The 18,521-nt window shown below is 36.2% G+C and overlaps 4 protein-coding genes across 4 annotated transcripts; all 4 read right to left on the bottom strand.

Moving 5' to 3' along the window:
• Positions 1-942: 942 nt before the first annotated feature.
• LOC109180224 (receptor-like protein kinase FERONIA) lies at positions 943-5,178 on the bottom strand. Its single transcript, XM_019329710.1, has one exon. It carries the CDS (start codon positions 4,594-4,596, stop codon positions 943-945), a length of 3,654 nt encoding a protein of 1,217 aa, XP_019185255.1. The 5' UTR covers positions 4,597-5,178.
• A 378-nt stretch (positions 5,179-5,556) lies between these two features.
• LOC109180293 (eukaryotic translation initiation factor 3 subunit M-like) lies at positions 5,557-9,000 on the bottom strand. The gene is made up of 10 exons (XM_019329784.1): positions 8,760-9,000; positions 8,355-8,484; positions 7,772-7,910; positions 7,467-7,679; positions 7,212-7,350; positions 6,776-6,926; positions 6,557-6,666; positions 6,340-6,437; positions 6,159-6,228; positions 5,557-5,796 (listed from the first exon to the last, which is right to left on the bottom strand). Exons 1-10 carry the CDS (start codon positions 8,850-8,852, stop codon positions 5,704-5,706), a joined length of 1,236 nt encoding a protein of 411 aa, XP_019185329.1. The 5' UTR covers positions 8,853-9,000; the 3' UTR covers positions 5,557-5,703.
• A 1,924-nt stretch (positions 9,001-10,924) lies between these two features.
• Positions 10,925-11,987, bottom strand: LOC109180295 (protein SPIRAL1-like 3). The gene is made up of 3 exons (XM_019329786.1): positions 11,774-11,987; positions 11,427-11,681; positions 10,925-11,324 (listed from the first exon to the last, which is right to left on the bottom strand). Exons 2-3 carry the CDS (start codon positions 11,652-11,654, stop codon positions 11,241-11,243), a joined length of 312 nt encoding a protein of 103 aa, XP_019185331.1. The 5' UTR covers positions 11,655-11,681; positions 11,774-11,987; the 3' UTR covers positions 10,925-11,240.
• Positions 11,988-12,185: 198 nt separating this feature from the next.
• Positions 12,186-14,684, bottom strand: LOC109180294 (putative methylesterase 11, chloroplastic). The gene is made up of 5 exons (XM_019329785.1): positions 14,162-14,684; positions 13,579-13,815; positions 13,052-13,195; positions 12,757-12,888; positions 12,186-12,629 (listed from the first exon to the last, which is right to left on the bottom strand). Exons 1-5 carry the CDS (start codon positions 14,507-14,509, stop codon positions 12,357-12,359), a joined length of 1,134 nt encoding a protein of 377 aa, XP_019185330.1. The 5' UTR covers positions 14,510-14,684; the 3' UTR covers positions 12,186-12,356.
• Positions 14,685-18,521: the final 3,837 nt, after the last annotated feature.

Below are 18,521 nucleotides of genomic sequence, written 5' to 3'. Positions count from 1 at the left end.
CCTTTGATCCTTGGGGACAAAGATCTCCTGCAAAGGAGGGTACTGTAACACACCTGGAAGAAAGCAATGAAAATGGGATAGAAGGCATAAGGGTGGAAAAAGGGGAAGAAACGATATCGTCTGAAGGAACAGTTAAAGAAGTTGAAGAAGGGATGAAAGCGACGTCGTTCCACTAAATCAGCTAGCCGTTGGACTACGACGACGTCGTTTGATTAAGTGAGAAGTTAGCCGTTACTCACGTCCATACGACACCGTTTCAAGCATCATTCCATCCCTTTCCAAAGCAGCTAATTTGTTATGCAGTTAGGCTTTGTGCGGCTTAATAAGCTGAGAATTTGTATGAATGAATTATGCAATTTTTACTGAATACACAGTCTCTATTCTCTCAACCTTCTTCTCTTCTCTTCTCAATTCTTCTTTCACAACCCTAGTACGTTACACCTTCGCTGTCTGTATCCTCCAGCACTAACTTGACGGACCTCTTAGGGCAGCCGTTTTCGGATTTTGTGGAAGAAGACAATGTCTCGCATCTGTTACAGGTACGGATTGCGAGCACTTACCAGCGAGTTGATTCGATTTTCCCCTATATTTTTATTTTCTTACGTCTCTTTCAAGCAATTCACGCTAAGTGGCTGTGAGTTTGTTCTGCCGACAGAAATTGTGTGTGAATTGGAGTTTATCTTCATGGTAAAGTTCGAGTTATTGACCATTAATGTTTGGGATTTAAAATGCTAAAGACAAAAAAAAATCATATGAAGCTGAGGAAAGAGAATGTGAACTTGCTTTTATGAAAATGGCATAATAAGTTTAGGATGTAAGGAACACATACAACAAACTTTTTCAGCTACAATTTGCAGTCTGGATGAAAGAAAAGAAAATGAAGTTCTGTTTCTGAATGGTGGCATTGATACACTAGAGCAATATAGTTTCTGTTTTTTAGTTTCAGAGAACCTGAAGCTCCTTATTGTCATCTGCTGCTTCTTGCAACTTGAGTGCAGCCTCGAGACGTGTCACAATCTCGCGCAGTGATGGTTTAAGGTTGCGCAGACACGTGCTTGCAATGTCAATGAATATCTGCAGGCAGTCTGGCGATATTTTCCCAACAAGGCTTGGGTCTATGAATCTTGAATGTCTCCATCTTCCTTGTGTGGTGAACCAGCAGGCTGCACTCTCCAAATCCTTGTCCATCTGGAGTATCAATTTATTGTTGGCGCATAATACTTCGATTAACAGTAAACCAAATGCATATGCATAGTCTTTTACTTCTGTTCTTATGTGATATAAATCGAGTGAATCCATATACCCACCATGAAGGTCAAGACTGTAAACTTCCTTTCTGCACCAACTAGAGTCGTCTTTACTTCTAGACCAACCCAAGTCTGAAACTTTAGCAACCCAATTCTCGTCCAGCAGAATGTTGGTTGAGTTGAATGTGTGGTGGAGAATACTCAGCTTCAAGATTTGCTGAAGGTAGTACAAACCTCGTGCAGCATCAATGCAGATTTTAAGCCTTTGCTTCCATGGGAGAGTGTCCACGTCAGGTTTACGCAGATGATCTCGCAGACTCCCATTTGCCATGTGATCATATACATTGATCATATGTTGATCAATAGTGCAATATCCAATCAAAGAGACAACATTATCAGCATAGCTGGGCAAAGGGAGATGGGAATGGCGAAACTGCAACTCTTGATCCAGGCGATCACTTAATACTGTAATGATGGCCCTTCTGATGACTACAATACTTTTGCCACCATGTAAACCCAGGAACACATCATAACCTTTCCCAGAACCAATAATAGAACTCTGGTTGAAATTGTTAGTGGCCTTTAGGATTTCATTCACAGAGAAGATGCGTGGTCCTTCATGCTTTGTTGTGGAAACCTCAAGCTGTGATGGCAATGTTTCGGGAGTTTTCGTCTTGGGTGGTGATTTTGGCCGGACGAGGAAAAGATCCCTCCATCGAACAGACTTTCTTTTGGAATTCCTATCCTTCTTCTCCACCCTTCCCATGAGAATATCTTTTCCTTTGCCTTTAGGTGCCACCATATTCTCTTCTGAGAGAGTTCCAAGTCTATCAATACTCATGCCCTCATTTTGTGCCTCCTTTTGCTGTAACGCCAACACTAATTCAAGTTTTGTTAGCACATCAGCCATATCTGGTCGTTCATGTGGCTGTCTGCCCAAACATCTTTCTGCAATTTCTGCAAACACTTTCAAACAAGTTTGAGAGACTTGCCCCGCCAGACTGTCATCAACAATATCATGAACATCTCCTTTTCTCATGTAGTCTATGGCCCAAGTGGCTAGATTGTGGCCTTGCTCAACAAGCCTCTTATCCAGTGCTGGCCTTCCGGTGAGCACTTCAAGCAGCACTACTCCAAAAGCATAAACGTCAGATTTTGTTGTCAATCTGTGAGTTAAAAAGTATTCAGGATCCAAGTAGCCAAATGTTCCTTTGACATCAGTACTAACATGAGTGAAGGACTCATTTCCAGGCCCCATTTTGGACAAACCAAAATCTGAAATCTTTGCCACCCAACTCTCATCCAGCAGAATGTTTGAGCTTTTTACGTCACGGTGTATAACCTTATGCTGGGAGGTGTGAAGGAAATGTAATCCCCGGGCAGCACCTATTGAAATCTTGAGTCGTCTTTCCCAAGAGAGAGGGGGGTTACCGTTCCCCTTTCTATCAATTTTGTGGAGATGGTCTGCAACAGTTCCTCGTGGCATGTACTCATAAACCAACACCCTCTCCGTACCTTCATTGCAAAAGCCAATTAGGGAGACAAGGTGTTCATTTCGGACCTTTGATAGCATTTTGATCTCTGTCCAAAACTCATTCTCTCCCTGCCTAGATTCTTCCTTCAAACGCTTAATTGCTACAGTAGTTGCTCCGCCATCAATAATGCCCTTGTATACTTTACCATATCCACCACTTCCAATGAGGAACTTAGGACTAAAATTGTTGGTGGATAGTTGGATCTCCTCAAGTGAGAATTGATGACAAGCTGGGTCTGTGGAACGAGATCTTGTGTTTCTCATGTTGGAGTTAGCTTCTGAGAGACACCTTAGATAATAGATGGCAATATTCAGTAAAGTGACTGCTACTGTGAATGCAGTAACAATTGCACTCTTTCTATCAAAAAACACTGGCCTTTGGTGACTCGGCATCTCTGACACTGAACTTTGTTTGCGTTGGGGGGCAGGATTCATTCCCACAAGATAGTTGTCAGGATTACTTAGCTTGAATATTTCTAAGCCATTCAGAATGCCGTCAGTTCTTTTAGTGCTGAAGTCAGAGTTGGGCTGCAAACTTATGACTAGAGTGCCTGTACCTTTCATTCTATCTCCTTCCATCATTGCAATGTAGTCTTTGTACACTGCAATCCCATGTCCACCACTCCATTTGATCACATCAGCATTATATTCGGCTATCTGATTATTTATAAGTATACTGAATTGCCTTTCACCTCTTGCTGATATTTCAGGTTCAAATTCACAGAAATGGAGCCTGACTAGGTACCTGAATCCTAAATTTACTGGAATTATCCATGTGAGATTGTGAGCAATGAGCTGCTGCTTGCCTGGATGCACTGACCTTGCTGTTTGGTACACTTTGGGAGGTGCAACATGTGTCAGCATGTCAGCATACTCAATTGTAATGGTTGTATAAGTTGAAGCAGCACCAACTCCATTTAACAGGTAGTTGTAGTCATCTTTCCAGTCACGAAACATGCTGACATCTTCAATAGATGGGATTGACCGTCCCCCGATGTTTAATCTCTGAATCATCTGCAGTGCTGTAGCAGTATCAATGTAGAATCTGTGCTTTTGGCCAATAACATGGGCACCTGGCTCTCCCTCTGGGGTATAGTAAAGACCAGTAGGCATGGAGACAATCTCAATGCCATTGACAAAAGCATAAACATCTTCTGAGGACTTTGTTTCTTGGGATGGGGTGAATGTTATAGTCAACGCTTCACTTTCCTGTACATTAACACTGTATTCCTTGTTGAGAAATTTGACACCTAGAGCATCAGCAGTGAGGGAAGGGCTGAAATTGCTTAGGAGAGTGTATGGACCAGCTTTGACAGTAAAAAGGGCTATGGACTTCTTGAAACCCTTGTATGGCGCTGGGTTGAAGTGCAAGCGGATAAATTTCTGGCCCGGCTTGACAGAGAACCGGTAGCTGAACTCATGGCGAGAGGTCCGAGCTGTCTGATATGGAAGTGGATCAATCATGAGAGAAGCTTTTTGCTGGGCTGTAGACGTCCAGGATATTCCATTCAAGTGCAGCAATGTAGAAGAAGACATGGTATTGTCTCCAACCCACATGCGTCCATCAGGTGCAGTTGGAGTGCCAGAAGAGCCACACGAAATGGCTATGTTCTCAATAGGTGAATTAATGGTAGAAGAAATGGCAAAGATGATCATACCATGGAATAACGTACAGGATATAAGAATAAAAAACAGAGGATGATGCATATTGTTGCTGTTGAGGTATTGGGTTATGCTTTCCAACTGATTCAAGTTCTGAGCATAAAAATGAGACTTGGTGGAGAAATGGTGATCCCCCGGTAAACTTCCTAGCATTGCAATCTCTATTTTCTAGTTTACTTGTCTTGAATTAAATATTAAATGCCGTGTTAGTAGCTCTTATTAACCAATGAAACATTTTTCTTTGCAAATATCATATTCTAGACTAGAAGACTATTAGAAATAAGTTTCCCTTTAGTTTCTTTTTTTCTTCTTTTAATAATAATGTCAATTTAGTTGTTGTGATATATTTTATTGATCAGGAGTCAGGACTGAGGTATACCGATACCATATTACCATGGAAATGGTTGAAGATTGTTATTTTTTCTTTGCAAATATCATAGTCTAGACTAGAAGACTATTAGAATAAGGTTCCCTTTAGTTTCTTTTTTTCTTCTTCTTTTAATAATAATGTCAATTTAGTTGTTGTGATATATTTTATTGGTAAGTATACCGATACCATATTACCATGGAAATGGTTGAAGACATGATAACTGCAAGGCTGCAATGTCTATTTCGTCGGCCTGCCGGTTGCCTTTTTATTTGCCAAAGTCTTTGTACTAAGTAATTTTACACCTGTTTTTTATCTCTTAATTTTCGTGGCGAAGATTGTGGAAATAAATTTGATCGTAACTTAAATAATTAGTGGGACATCTTTCTGCGCAAAGTCAGAAGTTTAGTAGGAACCTGACATTAATCATTTTTCACTTAAAAAAGGTCGAGAACATGTTCACATCTGAAGAAAAAAGCACCAACACTCGTATAAACCAATTGTCATTTGACATAAAAAGTAATTTTACACCTGTTTTTTATTTCTTAATTTTTGTGGCGAAGATTGTGGAAATACATTTGATCTTAACTAAAATAATTTTTTTTTTGAAAGGCTAACTTAAATAATTAGTGGGACATCTTTCTGCGCAAAGTCAATGTTCTTTAATGTCTTCAGAGAAGTTTACATTCTCGTATAAACCAATTGTCATTTGACATAAAAAGTAATGAAATTGCAGAGTTGGAAGAGAGAAGCAAAAGCAAAACTCTTGCATTGAGCATTCAGATTACTCATATTGTCTGACTAAAACCAGATATTGCAGTATATGGGCAGGCAGTAGTGTCTCAAATTCTATCAAGTTTAACAGAAAAATTGTACTACATAGCAAAAAAATCTCAGCGAATCGTTAATCCTTGCATTGCTGCTTGTGAGCCATCTTCGACTACTTTGTTCGCTTGAATAGTGCTAATAAGATTGGCAATATTACCCTGCAAAATATATTTTGTTAACACAGCATTTGAAAACATCACAACATTAATAGCGTATTTCGCTCATGTTACCACATCCCCAAGAATCTCACATTAACTCCCTAGAAACCAAACAAGGGCAAAATACATTATCTTGTAGGTAAGGTAATGTAACATTCTTGAGCACATAACATGAACCAAACTAACACTAAGAATTTATAACAAGGCAAATGAACATTATATTGAGGATGGATTGTAACACATCTTGCAGGGAATAGACTAAAACCTCAATAGCAAAGCAGATAGATACAGCATGGTCAACCAATGGCATTATCAAATTATCAAGTTATGGCACACATGAAATTAAATAAAAGATTATTTACCTTCCATGTTTCAAGCTTTGTTCTGAGGGCTTTCCACTGGTTTGGACCATACACTCGTTCAATTGAACGGCTGCAACACCCAAGAGTAAAGCATATCAACCACAAAGGGCTTAAAACCCCCAATATTCTCCCATAAACAAGGAGTGATAGAAGATGTCAAAGGGTGAAGCTCAAAGTGTACCTCACAATTATTACTTGATTCATTTGATCAATCTTGCAATCAATTAACTTTGCTGTAATTGCCTTGACAACCCATGGCTCAACTTCATTGTCATCAATCTACAGTCATATATGCACCAACTTGATCAGTAATGAAATTGAATTAAACAAATAAATGTGTCTCTGTTTGCATGTCCGAGAAAAAAACACTAATTAAAACATTACATAAAAGATTTTACCCGCAGAACATCCTTGATCACAGAATAAGGAATTCGACCAGATTCACTGGATCCTAGATCCACCAATGACATCAACCTCATCTTTGCAATGCAATCTTCATGGACAAGTCCTATATTATCAGAAAAGACAAAGTCAGTAAAAATGAACTACAAGCGGCCAAAACATGGGAATTGATGTATCTAGAAGTCTAAGTCTCAAGTAATGGAACATATAGTTACCATAGCTTTTCAATAAAGTGGAATTAGCTGCTTGGAAATCCAAGTATGCATCCAACCTCTGAGTCAAAAAGATCTTAAGAAGTTGATACACCAGAGCATATTTAGCATCCTTCTCCAATTGTGCTACAGCTGGTATTTCAAGCAAATCACACTGCAATGTAAAACAACCCACAATCAATGAGACTCCATGACAGAACAGAATAAATAATACTTCTAACCAAAAACCTAAAAGGCTAATACACATGGGAATCTCAAATAGCAAATTACACAACCATATATATAAGAGGGAATGTCAACAATTAAGCCAACCTTATCTCAGAAAAATTAAAATAAAAACTACTATGTAATTATGAAGACGAAATGGACAGCAAAATTGACCAATGTCGACTGAATCCCATGTAAAGAAATTTCAAAATTTAGTAAGAAACACTGATACCTGATACATGTCAGGCACTTTAACAAATTCAATAATAGTATTGACAGCAGCATCCTTAGATTCATTCATAGTATGTGCATCATCACCAGAAAATGTTGCCAGATACCTAATAAGAAACTTGAAAGACTCTTTTGTATACCTGGAATTTTAATGGAGTTTAAATAAATAAATAAATAAACTATCTTTTAGATTAATTTCAAGCATCAATTTAAATAAACTGAAAAATTATTTTTCAGCAGCCCATCCGCTTCTCACCCCTTATGTTCTTTCAAAATATTAGAAACTGTGCGAAAGAGCTCCCTCTGATCCTCCACCCCAAGGTCCCATTCCTTCAAAATATTGTCTATCTTTTTAAACGATGATAGAACATGTTCAGTGGCCTTTCCACTGATTGCCAAATTAAGGGCCTTCTTGTAAACAAGAAAGCGGCTAATAGGGTCATCCAGTAGATTATACAGGTTGAACAAGCTGAAAAGAGAAAACAAAAAACACAATGAGACAAAAATGATATAACTTTCATCTTTGGAGTTAAAATAAAAATCAATATTGAGAAGTCTTACATTTTTAAGCGCAACAAAGGTTTGTCATTTGGTTGCTGCGTGACTTTTGAGGATATAAGCTCTGCCATCTGACGTACTTGTTCAACACTCTCAGGCTTCTTCACAAGGTTGGAAATTATAGTGAAAATGCACTCAAGATCTGGAGAAAACCAACAAATGGCAGTATGATAAATAGAAAAGTGCATTATACTCCAAAGATGCAACATGAAAAAAAAAAAAAACAAAATTCATTTAGATACAGACAGTAGAAGGGAGTTGCTTCAAATGGATGAAAGAAAATTTATTCAAGCATGACTTGAAGCCTATTGACTTCACATAACAGTTAGCCAACATGAATATAAGCATGATTTCTGTTGGGAAGACTGAGAAGGAAACCAATCCAGCAAACAAATATAATCCAAAAGGATTACATTAAAAAAATGTCACTTATAATTTTTCTTCACTAAAGCAAATTTTTAGATCCAATTCACATAGAAGTATAACCTATTAACTGCAAAACTTTCCAAGTACTATAAAGTGGAAATAATCAAAACATGTCTTCAGAAAGTAGTTAAAGATTATAGAGTACCAATTAGGGCATTACCTTTATCAGAAGCTTTTGAAAATACCAAGTCTGCAGATGTGAGCATCAAGTCCACCAAATCCAACCACCTGCCTCCCACCATACGCTCCTGTGCTTCTATGCACAGTCGACTAACCTGAGGCTCTGCAACCTATCAAAGGAAACCACCATGTAAATCCAGTCCATACATAATCTTTCCACAAACAATGTCATATTGTTAATTCATCGTTTTGGAGATCAAATAACTAAAAATTACATAACATAATATTTAAAATATTGAAGTTGATATAAATGTATAGAGTTTTTTGGAAATAAAACTAGCAAACAGCACATACATTCAGCTGGACCATCGATTGAAACAAACACAGCATGCGTGCAAAGAAAATTATAGAAATAAACGACGAAAATATCAATAGAGCTTCGAACCTCAGGACCGGCTTCAGCCCAAGACATCTCGGCAGTGAACCTGACCACGGAAAGCGCGGGATCTTCCTCGGAAGTTGGAACGACGGTCGTCATATTGGATGCGCCGGAGTATTGATCTGAGAAAACGATTGCCGATGGCGCAGCAGAGATTACAGAAAAGAAGAAACCCTAGCTTCAAAAGATATAGTGCAGCCTGGACGGGTTAAAACCCTATCTCTGTCGGGAATAGAATTGAGTCCTGAATAAAACAATAGGTATATTTTTCAAAATTTATATAATTTCTTAAATTTCTGATATATTTTATTTTACTTGTTATATTTCTAAAATCTCTTTTAACTCAATTAAAAAATATATCATTTATTTTTATTTTAGTACATCCAATGGAAATTACTAGATGGTAAATAAATTCAAATCTAGATTTTGTCTTAATATAAAAATCTTTTTTGTTCAGTTTTTAACTGCTTTCTGTTCTATGTTTTATATTCATAAAACTTGTTTAACATAAGTTTAATTTAAGTGATTTTTATACTATTTTTGAAGTATATTTCATTAAAATAGAATGAATTTAATTTTAATTTTTAAATTTAATATATGTAAGGTTTGTACATTTTATATTCAAAATAAATTTAAATCAATATATAACATAATTAAAAATATATATGAACCAATAACCTATTAAGATCACACAAAAAATTAATTTAGATAATATTAATATTCGGAACAAATTTATATTATAAAATAAAATAACTAAATATATACGAACCAATAATATATTAAATTCAATCAAAATCTAAAACTTGATGTAGAGTTCAATTCGTAGTAAAAATTTTTGCTATGAACAACAGTAAATAATAATTTTTATAATAATTTTTGTTATGTTTTTTTTTTATATAAATATGTATGAAAATAAAGAGATAAAAATAAAATAAATATGAGTATTTATTAAAAAGGTTCGAAACGCACCGTTGATTTAGATAAAGAGGAAAAAGTTTGTAGAGAAAGTTGAAAAGTTTGGAGTTGGATTTCATCTATTTATATTAATGAAGAAAAAGTATACAAAAATCATATTCTGATAGAGTCTATGAAAGTTAATAAAATTTTGAATATCATTAGACTTTTAAAAACTCTACGAAAGTCTGAATCGAATAAGGATAACTATGCCTACTCCCATGCAAATCAATCATTATTCCATGGACTATGGTCCATACATTTGTGTGAACCATAAATAAAAAGTACATTTTTAATATATAAAAAATACATTATTTAAAATTACATATTTTTTTATATATTATCAAATAATGTACATTCAGTACACAAATAATGTATTTTTGATATATATTAAAAAAATATATTAAATTCATGGTATACACAATAATTTGCCCATGCAAATTGGAAATACTTCACTGCGAATATGTCCTAGACTAGCCCATTCCACGTAACGGGCTCATCTCCAATTAATTCTTTGGTCCATTTACTACTAAAACCAATGATACATTTAGCCCAAACTTGAAAACCCCAGCTTCATCTTTTGATATTCTATTATCCTGTGCAACCGAATGCACCTTGCAAGGTGCATACGGTTGCAAAACGGCGCCGTTTTGGTTAAAAAAACGCGCGTCCCACTTAAAAAAGAAATCAGGTTCGATTCTCGGCAATAGCATTTTTATATATCCAGAAATTTATAACTATATAACCACAATTTCATAACTATATATCCACAATTTCATAACTATATATCCACAGTGAATGAATGAAGTAAAAATCCACAATGAATGAATGAATGAAGTAAAAATTCACAATGAATGAACTAAATATCCACAATATATGATTGAACTAAATATCCACAATGAATGAACTAAATATCCATAAATTCATAACTATATAACCACAATTTCATAACTATATATCCACAATAATGCTATTGCTGAGAGTCGAACTTGAATTTTTTTTTAAGTGGGATGCGCGTTTTTAATCAAAACGACGTCGTTTTGAACCGTATGCACCATGCGCATGGTACATTCGGTTGCACAGCATAACTATTGTATTCTGTAAGGTCTAACTAGATTGATTCGCAAATGTTCAAAATCGATCAAGTATTGTTGATCCCTGTGTGATGGATGCACTTGGCTAGAACTGAGGTGTGATCTTTTGGGGCAAAACATTTTTTGCTCAATGCAGTTTCCTTCACTGTCAAATTGATGGTTTTTGACTGATAGGTAATGGGAAGACTGGAAGAGAGACAGGTAAACAGAATGCGGTTTGCATAAGACACAAGGGAAACTAACAACAAATATGCACAATCAACATTTGAAATCTTCTAAACAATGAACAAACATATCAAACAAACAAACAAACAAAATATGGCTCCAAACGAGCGACAGCAGAGCTCCTTTTGTAGATCATACATACGAGATTTGAGAAACTTGCGTTGGGGAAGGTTAGGTAGAACAACCCAACTCCAACAGGGAAGTGATGGGGGCATCAATTGCTGCTTCCACCTCCAAACAGATAACCCAGGGAAGAGCCGCCGCCAGGTGCAGCTTGGACTTTCGTCGAACGCCTTTCCTGCAATCAAGTGAAATTCATGTTTCTAAGGCAGTGACTTAAATATAATATAATATAGAATATCAGCAATCTATTTTACTAGCAGTCTAGCACATGTCATACCGTTAGAAAGTTGCCACAGTTCTGACCATCTCCACGGACATAGTTGTTTGCGTTACTGCTGAGAATGCCGGCGGCAACCTGCTTGCTGTTATCCGCAGGTTGTGGAGCGGCGGCAGGCGAAGAAGAAGCTTTTTCACGGCGGCTTTGAGCAGCCGCCGGTGCCTCTCCAGCTCCAAACAGGTAACCCAAAGAACTCTGTCCACCTCCAGCACTAACTCCACGCCCCATTCTTCGCTATCAATTTCTCACCGAATACTGCAGGATTCACAACAACAACAAAAAGGATTTAGAGAACTTTTAAAAGGTGAAGAACATACGAGAAATGCGAGAATGCTTCGAAATCGCACCTGCTACTTTGAATCTTGTGAGTTTTCGACCCCCCAGCAACTGTTGAGTGAGAGGGGGGATTATAAAGGAGCGAATATGTGGTTTAAACGTCGTTTTCAGGGAGCGCCGAGAGAGAAAGAAGACCCACAAAACGCACCATTTCGATAAAGACGGCCGTTTGGCGTGAGCAAGTGATAGGTCACTGTTTCGGTATGATGTTAACATCTGCGTCTTTCCACAACCAAACACGCCAGTAATCTGTGTGCCCATAATCATTTTTATGATTCTTAAGATAATGTATTATCCCTTTTTATTTTTTTGGATTAAAAAAAAAACGAGTTCTAAGAAGGGTGTTGACATGTGTAATAATCCGTAAACCAATAATCTTTTAACACAATATTTTATTGTCAGTGACTTTTACAAAGTGCCATAGGCATTACAAAACAAGAATTGACAATTCTTTGTTAAAAGGAATGGCTCATAAATGATGAGCTAGAAACAAGGCTATACCATTACATATATCTCTGTTGATTGCATTTTGATATTCAGACATGTTGATAAAATTTTACAAGGGACGAGCAAAAGGAACTTTACATAGAATAATTAAGGGATCATTGAGATCTCTACCAGTGTTTTATGCAGGGCTTGTGGCTTTGAGAAGAATGGCGAGTGATCGGCGCCCTTGAGATGAAAAACTTGTTCTGGACGACTTTGGGTAATCATGTTCCGTTGTAAAGCAATGGGTATTGCATTATCTTCTGGAGTTTCAACATAGAACCGTCTAACGGAGCCATACTTGAGGTCTGACAAAGAGAGCTTCTCCAGAACAGGTGAAAAGGGGATAGGCCTCATTGACACAGATGCTAATGCAACATCCTGAAGATGGAAACCACAAATTCCATAGTTATGATGATAGTCTGAATCAACTTTGCAATCCTGCTATTGACAGTAGTTTAGGCATCAAGGAGATATTTTATTTGCTGCTACTAGAAAGATAACTTACCTTAGCGGGACTCTGGTTAAATAGTAAGTCCCTCAGGAGTGATTTGTCCAGGTCAATGGCAGTTGGGGGATTGTTGTTCCCATTGGCATAAATAAATAGTTGAGCCTGTTGCATCAGATCATTCGAATCTGTCTGCAATACCGTATTTAACAGTGAGTGAAGCATTCCAGGCAAATATACACGATCAACTTAGCAAAGGACAAAGAAATGGAGAGAAATCAAGTTGTAGAAAACAAACTGCGTGTAAAAACAATCTATTGCCCACAAATTATTCAATAGAAGTGATAACGCATACCTTTTGAGAGAACATATCCAGGGTACTCTGCCCACTAGTCAACATAGCCGCTGCAATGAAAACAGCTTTCGAGACTTTAGCAGGGAAAAGCTCCATAGCATATGATATACAAGCACCACCAAAATCATGCCCTACCAAAATCACCTGTATGTTCAAAAAGAGTAAGTACAAAGAAAACAATAAGCTTAATACTAAAAATCAATCAAAATGTGCACAAAAATTGAGTCCTTTTTTTTTGGTGTGTGTCTTTAATAACGAAAAGATTAGCCATTAGATATATGCAGAAATCAAATATATAGCTATAGCTATTGTTAGTAATCCTATCCACAATCCTTATACATGGCTCACAAGGCCAAGGCTTATTATCAAAATTCTAGTGCATTGGTGCCCATATTGCAGAATTCATAAGCAGACAATTGTAAAATCCTATATATACAGCCATACAGGCATTCAAGATTTATTTCAAAGCATAAAAGAACATAGAAAAATTCACAAAGGTAAAAAAAAGCTGAAATGAATAAAATAACCTTCTCTCCATCAACAAGCTTTTCAAAAAAATCAGTGAGTGGCTTCACATACTGTGACAGGCTGGCTATACTATTTGTGTCAAAAGAATGAATTCCTGAACCAGTTAAATCTACAGCAGTAACTTTAAATCCAGCTCCTTCCAGAAGTGCAATGGTTTTATACCAGCACCAAGCCCCAAAACCACCACCATGAACAAGGACAAAATGGCTGGTCTCTAATTCATCAAGCTTTATATCCTGAAACAAATGGAATTGCACAGATTTAAAAACAAAATGCATTACTTTTGATGCAAATGTTTTGATCCTCGAACTATAGGCAAACAAATAGTTATCATTTCGTCGAACAGCAATAAGATCCAATTCATTGATGGGAGGAGAGTTTCAAATAAGTTAAATGCGTGATCTCTGTCTGCTTGAATCTTATCAATTGGACAGAAATGGTAAAGAATTCTCTTAAAAGCGATTCGATCAATCAATTATCAACTGCTGATTTGAAAACGAAATGGAAACTGAAATTAAATACATTGAACAAATAGAGGAAGCAGATTCAATACGAATAAGCAGTATAGGAGTATAGAACCACCTTATTAACCAGTTGGTGAGGTTGAAGCAGGGGATCAGTTAGCGAGCGAGCTCTGGAGCTCGAGCTCCGAGGCAACGCCTGATGATTCTTCTTCGAGTTGGAGCCGGGATAACGGAGCGAGGCGGAACGATCAAACGCCAAACCGCCGCCGCCGCCGCCGTTCTGCATCTGCTGCTGGAACAGAATCGCGGCGGCGAGCGCCGGGTCCTGAATTACCATTCCATCCTTCCTGGACGATCGATTCCTACCCCACCTACTGCTCCCTCCGCCGACAGCAGAGGATTGGTGCGCTATACGCTTCGACGGCCGCTTCTTCGGGGTCTCCCTCCGCGAGAAACAAAGCCCCATTCTGATTGGTTTTCACATGCAACCGGTATGCGCGACGACTGTACACGACAATCTTCTACAGTATATATACGCGTACGCATAAGCGTGGGCGTAGATTTCAGGCGAAGAAGGAGCAGAAGTGCGAGAACATGGTTACTTTACAGTAGCAGCACTGATGACGCTGATTACGCTAGTTTTTAAAGAGTGGAGTAGTGGGGAAAATGGTGGGCCGGAATTTCATGATTATTGTTCAAAGAAAAAATATAGAAATGTTTTTTTTTTTTTAGTAATACTTACACTATTACAATGTAATACCTGTTAACTTATTAAAGCACAAAGAATCACTGTCTCAATAGAATTCGAACATATGATTTCCTATATGAAAAAAATAATTTCTTTTATGATTTTGTTTTCAAATTCTATCGGACTATATCATAGACTTTATGAATGTTCGTTAAGATTTATGAAGGTTACTCGTATTATTTTAGATTTTCTTGGCCTGTGTACATGCAAAATGTTTTTGTCATTAGTGATTGGTCAAAACGTTCCAGTGACACTTCAAGTTCACAATATGTGAAGTTCGACCGGAAATAAGACTAAACACTATTGGTTGACCACATGAAAAATCTTATTTTTCCTATCGAAACTGAGTGGTTAAGTAGATAGAGCATGCCTCTCGTGCCTGATTATAAGCAGGATTTACACTACAAGTTATTTCTATTGTGTAATGCGATTTATGCTACAATTTATCTCTCTCGTGTAGTTTATAAAATGTTACTGATAATTAGAATTTGCAATGTGGTTTGCCATTGCGATAATTCTTGGTTAAAGTTGCAATTTCACAATGGAGGATGAAAGGCGTAGGTTGACACGGAAACGAGAAAAGGAAATTAAATTCGGTGGGTGGCATGGAAGATGAGTGTGGAATACTGAAATATGGGAGCGTACATATATGGACTGGAATTTGGGGACAAGTTTGGAATTACTTGAGAAGTCAAAAGTATGACAAAATTAACAAATGACATTCAAAAGCCACCTACCCGACATTATTAATGTTTTGGAGTGTTTATAGTATGAATCCTAACTTACGCTTTGCCCATAATTGTCTTCCAAACTAATTGAAGGTGTAGCTAAACTCATATGAGATTACCTCAAATAGCAACATTGGAATTGAAATACTAATTGTACTCTCAGAGGATTATTCTTAACAATATAAATTTGTTCCAAATTAAACGCAGCACAAACCAAGTTATTGTTGTTTAGTGCATAAGCATCCTCATTAGGCATAGTTTTTGTTTAGGTGACTAAGAGAAAGAACATGTGAAAAAGAAGGGAAAGAAGAAAAAAAACAGCAAAGAAAATAATGCACCCCGCTGGGCGTTTCTGGTGCACCCCACGCGCATTAGGGAACTTTTTTGTTTATTTAGTGGGCTCACTATTATTCCTGCAAAAACCAAACACATCCGGCGAAGACTTTAGACACTATCTCATATTTCTCTCTCATCCACATATATGCTTTAAAACCTTCCAAAATCCACTATTGTGGATGCTCTAAGAATGTGAATGAAGAATGGTGGTAGGTTAAGGATGTAAAGAAAATGGGACAGATAATCTTTATACGAAAATTGATGACTTTTTTTTTTTTTTTGCTAAGCGAAGTCAAACTATTCTATTTTAAAACTTGTGTGAGACCATAGATCCTTGTCCGTTAGACACGTCAGGTCAATATGAAATGTAATACTTATATTAGCAAATGTAATACTAATTAAGAATAAAGTGCTTTTGTTATTTATAAGGGAAAACATAATATTTTTGAAGAAAAATGTAATACTTTTACATTTTGATATGTAAAAGTATTACTTTTTTTTATTAAGGGGTCGTTTGGTTCACGGAATGTCAGATTACCTTAAGGAATGTTAGATTGCTGGGAATGTTAGATTACTGGGAATGTTAGATTCCTGTGTTTGGTTAAAATTGGGGTATGTAATATAATCATGTTTGGTTTAGGGTTATCTTTTATTCACACACTATAATATCCTTAACATATTTTTATATATTTTAATAAATTTAAAAATTAAAATAAATAAATAAGATAACGGTATCATATATAATTACATGATTTTAAAATATTAACTAAAATATTGAACTTGAGAAACAAAATTATTTTATATGCTAACCTAACATAATAAAAATAAAAAATATATAATTACAAAAATAATTATATATATATATATATATATATATATATATATATATGTGTGTGTGTGTGTGTGTGTGTGTGTGTGTGTGTGTGTGTGTGTGTGTGTGTGTGTGTGTAATAAACTAACATAACCAAGGTTATCTTACATAACCTTAGAAATTGAAGGGAATCACATTCCGTTCAAAATCCTATGTGGAGGGAATGTGACATTCCTGGAGAATGTTAGATTCCCTGAGATAATGTGAACCAAACATAGGAATGTGAGTTTTGGAATGTCACATTCCGTTGGTTATGTTATATAACCTGAACCAAACTCCCCCTAAAAGTATTATATTATATTTTTCTGTATAAGTAAATGATTCGTACCAGGACTATGTGGTCTAATGGTACCCGGGTTGGACTTCCATTTGGAAGATTATGAGTTCGAACCTCAGTGGAGGCGTTATTGGTTCTTTGTGTTTCAGTAGGTTGAGAAAGTATATGAACAGATACTACAATGTAATAGATCCAGCGACTTTCAAAAAAAAAAAAAAAAAATGATTCGTGAAACGCTGTCACGAAAATCCCATATGTGTGAATACATGTACACACATGATTGAGATGTGAACACTCACAGTATATATAATAGGGTTCTATATGTAGCGTTATATATAATTTAACAATAAATTATTAAGCCTCACCATCTTGTGGAATTGGAACCCCCATCGAATAGAGAAAATCTCACATTTTTCATGGCCTTCACTTAAATTATATGCAATGTGCAAAACTCTCTTTCACATACAAACAATAATGCATGATCCATGTACTTACGTGAATCTCACTAATGTAGTAATTGTTAAACGTAATTGCTTCACTTTAATCACGACTTAATCAGTCCCACTCGATCAATAAGACTAATCAACAACTTATTTCACATTGCCTCCCACTAAACCCATCAATCATCTTGAACTTATATCCCGACATGACTCATCGCATGATCGATATGCATCAATCTTATAAAATGAACCAAAAAAAAAAAAAGAAATCACCTTAAAAATTAACAATCAATCAACTAAAATAACGACAAATGGTATAGCATGAAACGATGATGATTTGAAGCAATCATAGAATAGCAAAAATTGACTAACATCATTAAACGAAGAATGTGTGGTTGTTAGCCATCCATATCAACTGTGGACCGAATGCTGCGTTTATTGACTTTCATGCATGTAGTTTTATGGTTTCTAATTCAAAGAGCCTTGCTTAAACTAGACAGATTATTGTGTGAATCATCATAAAAAAATATGTTTTTAATATACTAAAAAATGTACTGAATATACATTATATAATAAAATATGCTTTTAGTACTCAAATAATGTATTTTTTTAATATAATATATATTTTTAATATACAAAAAGAATACATCATTTATATATATACTGAATGTATATTATTTAATAATATAGTCCACATAACCACACACTTGTATCAACCCTGATTCACACAATATGATTGCCTTAACTAGGGGTAGACTTGGGCGCCTGCTTTTACCTCATCCCTGCAAAAATGTTTGGTCCCGTCGTTGGACCATGTTCGCCCAAAATGGACTTTTACGACGTTGTCATTTAATTCAATTCGCCATGCATATTGGTCTATAATAGGGTTGGATACATGGATAGTTTTGTAACTGTATCAGATTAATTAAAGTGGACAGATATCTTATGCACACTGGTATGTAGTCTAATTATTGAATTACCATGATTTACATTCTGCAAATGGTCTGTCGGACTAGAATGTAGAGAACATTTGTGATTGAAGATTTAACCTTTTGGGAGAAGATTATCACCACAATTA

The sequence above is a fragment of the Ipomoea nil genome, unplaced genomic scaffold (assembly GCF_001879475.1).
Source record: "Ipomoea nil cultivar Tokyo-kokei standard unplaced genomic scaffold, Asagao_1.1 scaffold1026, whole genome shotgun sequence".
NCBI classification, from domain to species: domain Eukaryota; kingdom Viridiplantae; phylum Streptophyta; class Magnoliopsida; order Solanales; family Convolvulaceae; genus Ipomoea; species Ipomoea nil.
The sequence above is the reverse complement of the archived record's forward strand: the minus strand, read 5'-3'. Positions and strand labels throughout refer to the sequence as shown.

Excerpts from the sequence above, each read along its gene's own strand:
- LOC109180224 (XM_019329710.1), bottom strand. The coding sequence starts at position 4,596 with ATGCTAGGAAGTTTACCGGGGGATCACCATTTCTCCACCAAGTCTCAT.
- LOC109180293 (XM_019329784.1), bottom strand. The coding sequence starts at position 8,852 with ATGACGACCGTCGTTCCAACTTCCGAGGAAGATCCCGCGCTTTCCGTG. Across the intron at positions 7,680-7,771 it reads CCTTTGTTGCGCTTAAAAAT|CTTGTTCAACCTGTATAATC; the intron begins GTAAGACTTCTC and ends TTCTCTTTTCAG. Across the intron at positions 6,229-6,339 it reads AATCAAGTAATAATTGTGAG|CCGTTCAATTGAACGAGTGT; the intron begins GTACACTTTGAG and ends TGGGTGTTGCAG.
- LOC109180295 (XM_019329786.1), bottom strand. The coding sequence starts at position 11,654 with ATGGGGCGTGGAGTTAGTGCTGGAGGTGGACAGAGTTCTTTGGGTTAC. Across the intron at positions 11,325-11,426 it reads ACTGTGGCAACTTTCTAACG|GAAAGGCGTTCGACGAAAGT; the intron begins GTATGACATGTG and ends ACTTGATTGCAG.
- LOC109180294 (XM_019329785.1), bottom strand. The coding sequence starts at position 14,509 with ATGGGGCTTTGTTTCTCGCGGAGGGAGACCCCGAAGAAGCGGCCGTCG. Across the intron at positions 13,816-14,161 it reads CTCACCAACTGGTTAATAAG|GATATAAAGCTTGATGAATT; the intron begins GTGGTTCTATAC and ends CATTTGTTTCAG. Across the intron at positions 13,196-13,578 it reads AGCTTGTTGATGGAGAGAAG|GTGATTTTGGTAGGGCATGA; the intron begins GTTATTTTATTC and ends TTGAACATACAG.